This window comes from Nesoenas mayeri, assembly GCF_963082525.1.
Source record: "Nesoenas mayeri genome assembly, chromosome: 11".
Lineage (NCBI taxonomy): Eukaryota > Metazoa > Chordata > Aves > Columbiformes > Columbidae > Nesoenas > Nesoenas mayeri.
Window position 1 is genome coordinate 10,473,651 of NC_137563.1, and position 6,437 is coordinate 10,480,087.

Here is a 6,437-nt window from a genome sequence, read left to right on the forward strand (position 1 = left end):
GTTTTTGGTGGTTTTTTGCCCCCCAAGTACTGGGCTTGTTCCCTGCCAGGTAAGGAGGTGATGGGGATGGTCCCCTTCCATGTGACAAGTGTGGCTGGAGCTCACTACTTTTCTCTTTCCCCTTGGATGTAAAACTCTTTGAATGCGTAAATTTCCCTCTGTGGTTCTGAGCACAGAGTTTCCAGTCTGATCCCTTACATGCCAAAGTGGTGGAGGGTTTCGGGAACTCTGGTGGACGGTGATGCCCCAAGGGATGATGTGGTCCAGCACCTGCAGCCTCCCTCGGTCTCTCTGCTGCACAATTTGACTCTTAAACCCACAAAACGGGAAAAAATCCTCCTTTTTCACTTGTGCCCAGGAGCAGAGCAGCTCCAGAGATGGTACAACCCCTCGCTCAGAGCTCGGGCATTTCTTCTTAAAAATAAGTGAGAATAGGTTTAATGATGGAAAACCTCTCCCAGAAAGTGAACCTCCTCCTCTCGGGGAACACCACAGAGCCAACGCCGTCAGCCTGCGGTCCCCCTGTATGCCGTGTACTTCTTAATTTAATAAACCGGGGGACATGAAGGTCTGTTGGCATGTAATTAAAGTCCCTGTGATGCCCCTGGGAGCATGTTTGCTGGTGCTGGCCCTGGCGGAGCTTGGGACTGTCCCTTTGTCACCCCTACAGCTCTTCTGCTGGCCAGAGGAACGGGGTGTCCTCAGTTTCCCTCCCTGCCCTTGCATTGCACATCATATTTTTTAAGCTCTTGTGAGCTCTTTGTCCCTCCCAGGGTTTCAAGCTCTCACTACATTACACAGAAAGAAATACAAAAAGAACAAGGTGGGAACTGTTAGAGTGCAGAAAGAAAAAAAAAAAAAGAGTATATTCATTCAAATGGCAAAATGACCTGAGTTTCTCCTTATTAATTCTTTCCTTACAGCATTTCCAATGCAGGCACGTACCTGTGTTCATCTGGGATGCTCCCACGGACCCAGGAGCATCGCTGGGGTGTGTGTGTCTGTGTGTGCGGCGAATCTCACGGTTGTCTGAGCAACGGGACGTTCATCACTAACTCCAGGGATCATTAACTCATTTTTCCTGTATTTATAGAAAACCGATGCAGGGAATGTTGGCACTTATCCCTGATGAGGCCACATTTGTCCACAACATCTTGAATTTTGGCTGATTTTTGAAATACAGTGGCTTTGTCATCATCCCTGCCGCCTGCTCGTTAAGCCTGAAATCAGGCAGCTCGTTAAAGCTGCGAGGGCAGGGGTGCCGGCCCCTGCCCATGGGTACCCACCTCCTCCAGCCCTGCTCCTGGTTTGCCAGTGCAGGGGATTTTTTTTGCATCAGCATCTCCAGCTGCCTGCATACGCCTGGGCTGAAAACCAGCATAGCTCCCAGCTGGGCTGTCGGCAAAGGGGAAATTTTGCTGCTTCCAGGGGTTTTGGTGCAGGGATGTGATGCAAAGATGCGCTGGAGCATCCTGACTCGGCACCGCAGCGGTAGGAGACCTGCGGGGAATGACAAGGAGCATCTTATCTTGGCGTGAGAAATGCATACAGCAGGTATGTTCCGATCAGCTGGGACTAAGCCAGACCTGAGCATGGGTTTCCCCTTATTTCTCCCAGACTTTTTAACTGTTTTTTCTTTTTGCTGCTTGTTTTTGGTTGTTTTTTGGGGAAGGAGAGGGGTGGCTTGCTGTGAGTTGTTGGCATCTCCATCCCGCAGAGCTGGGGAGGCAGATTTGATCTCTGTTGTTTGTGTTATTCCTGCAAAGGTGAGGAATGCTTTACTTGGGGATTGGCAAACCGGAGAGTGCTTGAAACCGTAAGAGACCGACCCTACCAGTCGCTGGGACTGTTAACAGCTCGTGTTCCTGAGAGTTGGAAGTATTTGCCCTTGAAACGTGAATTGTCTCCAGGTTGGTTGTGCTAAGGGGGAAAAGGACAATTAAATCAAGCTGGGGGGAGGGGGGGGAAAGGACAATTAAATCAAGCTATGGTGGGAAAGAGCAGTAAAATCAAGCCATGGGGGAGCACCATGTGGCTCATCACCCCCAGCTACCCCTTGTGTGGGTGAATTTTTTGCGTCACCTCATCCTCCTGCTTCACCTTCCCAAGGCAAAGGGACAGAGGTGCTGAGCTGGTGCTCCTGGGTTCTGGGAAGGTCCGGGCTCCACAACACCACCGTGATCCTCTCCCAGGAGCTGCTCTCAGTCCCCGGACAGTGTGGGATCCCCCTTCTCCCCTCCTGTTTCCCCCAAGTGCTCCCACACACAGCCCCAAATCCATCACTGGAGGTGGAGGTGGACCGTTAAGGTATAACACCTTAAAAACCATGGGGTTTCTAAAAAGCCAAGCCCTGCTTGCAAACCCCTTTGAAAGGACAAGTCCTTGAACTGAGAACGGCTGCCATGGCACAGCTCCGGTGTGACCATTCCTGGCGGGCAGTGGCTTGTCCCGTGGTCCTGGCCACCGCTCCCGCTTCCCAGCTGCTCAACCGCTTTGCAAAGAGCTAAAAATACATATGTCTGTGTGAGCGATTGAGATAGATACGGCAGGGGGTGAGCCAAGGAGGGTAGCCGGGCAGTGTCACTGCGATGGAGAGGTGCTGGTGCCTCGGCAAAACGGGTGACACAGAGGGGATGGGCAGGGACATGATGGGACTGGCAGGTTGCTGTTGGTACCTTCAGTGCAGATTGGGTTCAGTTTTGGGCCCCTCATGCCAAGAAAGCCCTCGAGGTGCTGGAGTGAGTTCAGAGGAGGGAACGGAGCTGGGGAAGGGGCTGGAGCACAAGTGTGATGGGAGCGGCTGAGGGACCTGGGGGTTCAGCTGGAGAACAGGAGCTGAGGGGAGACCTTCTGATCTCTGAACTGCCTGAAAGGAGCCTGGAGCCAGGCGGGGTCGGGCTCTGCTCCCCAGGAACAAGCGCCAGGACCAGAAGAAACGGCCTCAAGTTGCGCCAGGGGAGGCTGAGGTTGGATCTTGGGAACAATTTCTTCCCCAAAGGGCTGTCGGGCATCGGAACAGGCTGCCCAGGGCAGTGGTGGAGTCACCATCCCTGGAGGGGTTGGACAGACGGAGATGAGCTTCTCAGGGACATGGGGTAGTGCCAGGGGTGGACTCGATGATCTTGAGGGTCATTTCCAACCAAAATGATCCTATGATTCTGTCTCCTCATTTCTCCTTATACTGAAGCTGCAGCACACGACACAGCCCCTAAGGGCATTCACTTCTGTTTCAGCAGGGGAAGAGTGACAAGCAGCTCCCCACATTGCCCCATCACCCAGCCATGGAGGGAGACACCAACATTTCGGCACCAGGCTGCCTTGAGCACTGGGTCGAGCCCCAGTTCACGCAAGCAGCGAGAGTCCGAGTGATCATCACAGCCATCTTCTTCTTACTGGCAGCCGGCAGCAATGCGGCAGTGCTTGGCAGCTTGCTGAGGAAGAGGAGGGAATCCCACGTGCGGCCTCTGATCCTCAGCCTGGCACTGGCCGACCTCCTGGTGACAGTGGCAGTGATGCCGCTAGATGCAGCATGGAACGTGACGGTGCAGTGGTACGGAGGGGACATCTCCTGCAAGCTCCTTAACTTCCTCAAGCTCTTCGCCATGTACGCGTCCGCCCTGGTGCTGGTGGTCATCAGCCTGGACCGGCATGCAGCTGTCCTCCATCCCTTCTCCCGCGCTCGCCGACGCAACGGGCTGCTGCTCCGTGCTGCCTGGGCTGGCAGCGTCCTCCTGGCTTTGCCCCAGGTGGGGCTCAGTGTCCTGCCCACAGGGTTTGACCAGGCTGGGGTGGTTTTCATAGAATCACAGAATGGTTTGGGTTGAAGGGACTTTCCCAGCTCCCCCAGTGCCACCCCTGCCATGAGCAGGGACATCTTCACCAGCTCACGTTGCTCAGAGCCCTGTCCAGCCTGGCCTGGGATGTCTCCAGGGATGGGGCATCCACCACCTCTCTGGGCAACCTGGGCCAGGCTCTCACCACCATCAGGGGCAACAATTTCTTCTTCATGTCTAATCTGAATCTCCCCTCCTTTAGTTTAAAGCCATTCGCCCTTGTCCTATCACAACAGGCCCTGCTAAAATGTCTGTCCCCATCTTTCTTGTCAGCCCCTTTTAAGTTTGGAAAGCCCTCAATAACGTCTCCCCGGAGCTTCTCTTCTCCAGCTGAACAGCCCAACTCTCTCAGCCTGTCCTCCCAGCAGAGCTGTTCCAGCCTCAGATCATTTCTGTGGTTTTAAAGAAGGGTTTCCCCATACCAGCAGCCCAAACAAGTCCATCACAGTCCACAGGCTCCACCACCACTGGATTGGTTTTGCTAACAAATCTGTGTCTTTGTTGTGTTGAGTGCTCATAAATGCTTTGCACTTTTCTTATAGAACCTTAAAGCACCTTTTCATTGCAACACCATCAGGGTGTTACACTAAAGGCTGGGAAAAAATATGTGTCCACATGGTGCCCTGTTCCAAAGCCTCTCTGAGTTATTATTTGGTTCTCCATTTCAGCTTTTCCTCTTCCACCTGCGCACAGCCCCAGGAGGGAACTTCACCCAGTGCGTTACTCATGGGAGCTTCCGAGCGCATTGGGAGGAAACCATCTACAACATGTTCACCTTCACCACCCTCTACATCACCCCCCTGAGCATCATGATCGTTTGCTATGTTCGGATCATTTGGGAGATCAGTAAGCAGCTAAAGATCAACAAAGGTAAGAAGGTCCCAGCCCTTTCACGTCCACCACAACATTATGACTGAGACTGCTCCAGCCTTGAGTGTTGTTGGGTCTGTCCCAACACCCTTTGAAGGGTAACTCAACCAAAGGGTTTTACACAGACTTCTTGATCCTCCTGTTTGCTGTGTTCTGCTTCCTGTGGGCCATGGACTAGACCATGAGGTGGTTGCTCCTCTCTGGGAGAAGTGCAGTCATGGGTGGTTATGTTCTTCTGTTTTTCTCCCATCTCTAGGTATCTTTTTAACTCTCTCTGGTAGGTTTGATAAGAAATCAGAATGACCACATCTCCAAGGCACGCATGAAGACCCTCAAGATGACCATAGTGATTGTTGCCACCTTCATCATCTGCTGGACCCCATACTACTTCCTGGGCTTGTGGTACTGGTTCCAGCCAGCCATGATCCAGAAGATGCCGGAGTATGTCAACCACAGCTTCTTTCTCTTTGGCTTGTTGCACACCTGCACTGATCCTGTCATTTATGGACTCTACACCCCCTCCTTTCGGGAGGATGTGCAGTTGTGTCTCAGGGGCATTGAAACAGCCATTACCAGGCATGAGAGGCACAAACCCATCTCAGTCGCAGAGAAGAACATCAAGGATGGTGCTGTAAATGGTGGAGTGGCATCAGGGGGCTCCAATGGGACAACTGTCAACACAGCCTGCTGAAGAGACATACCTGCAAGGAGATGTGAGGCACAGCTTTGGGGGTTGCTATGTCCCATGGGATTGCTCTGGAGACTGTCACAAGGAGGTTTGTCACCCAGCTTTGGTGGGTGAGGGTGTCTGGCCAGAAACTGGGAATGTGGCTCCTGCCTGTACTCAGGGTGAAAAACATTTTGAGGTTATTTATGGTCATTCCTCCATGTTCTGGCAGCCCCATGGTGACTAGAAAACCATCCTTTTTGTACCCTACACATGCTCTAGCCCTAATTCTGGGGTCAAGCATCTGCCACACTTCCAGCATTAACCCCTGGGAAGAGACACACTGGTTCCTCCATGGTCCAGGGCCATGTCATCCAGGGTGGCCAATCTAGAAGTGCCCTTTGCACCTACACCAACGTGTGGAGCTGCAGAGATGCACAGCGCTACATGGTGGGCTGCAAAGGCACCATCACAGTCTTTTGCTCCATTTTCTCCATCTGCTGTTGGAAATGCTTTCTGGAAATTTTGACTCTCCTGGCTTGGAGCCTACCTGGTTCTCCCACGGCCATGTGCGGAGGCCTGAGAAGGATGTAAATCTTTGGGAATGACTAATGCAGGGATGTTAGTCCCCCTGGGCTTCGTCTGTGGTGGGGATGGAGAAGGTGCTGTGGGGATGCAGGTGTCTGGACAAGAAGGGTATGAAGAACCATAGTGGAATGGGATGGGATGGAGTGGGGTGGGACAGGGTTTCTTCTCTCTTTTGGACACAGACAGAAGGGAAAACAGTCACTGCTGCCTTGTTCTGGAACACAGGGAGTGGCGGGAACACATCCTTACATAGCTGACCAGGAGAGAGAGTATTTGGGATAACCAGAGGGTGACACAGCCCAGCCCCTCTTGACTTTCTCTGTCCCCAACCCCTCTCCATGACACAACCTAGCAGTTCTCAGACCACACACGGGGTTGATTGGACCAAACCCCACACTTTTTCCTCTTTGTTTTCCCCTCTCTCATTTATACACATTTTCTTTATCTAAATGGCTTGATCCAGCGCCAGCACCTCCTCT

At 52.7% G+C, this 6,437-nt stretch overlaps 1 protein-coding gene across 1 annotated transcript; it reads left to right on the forward strand.

Moving 5' to 3' along the window:
- Positions 1 to 562: 562 nt before the first annotated feature.
- On the forward strand, positions 563 to 5,394 carry LOC308044477 (gonadotropin-releasing hormone II receptor-like; the record flags this gene model as incomplete). The annotated part of the gene is made up of 4 exons (XM_080351210.1): positions 563 to 568; positions 3,234 to 3,746; positions 4,502 to 4,703; positions 4,985 to 5,394. 4 exons carry the CDS (start codon positions 563 to 565, stop codon positions 5,392 to 5,394), a joined length of 1,131 nt encoding a protein of 376 aa, XP_080207336.1.
- Between the last annotated feature and the right edge of the window lie 1,043 nt (positions 5,395 to 6,437).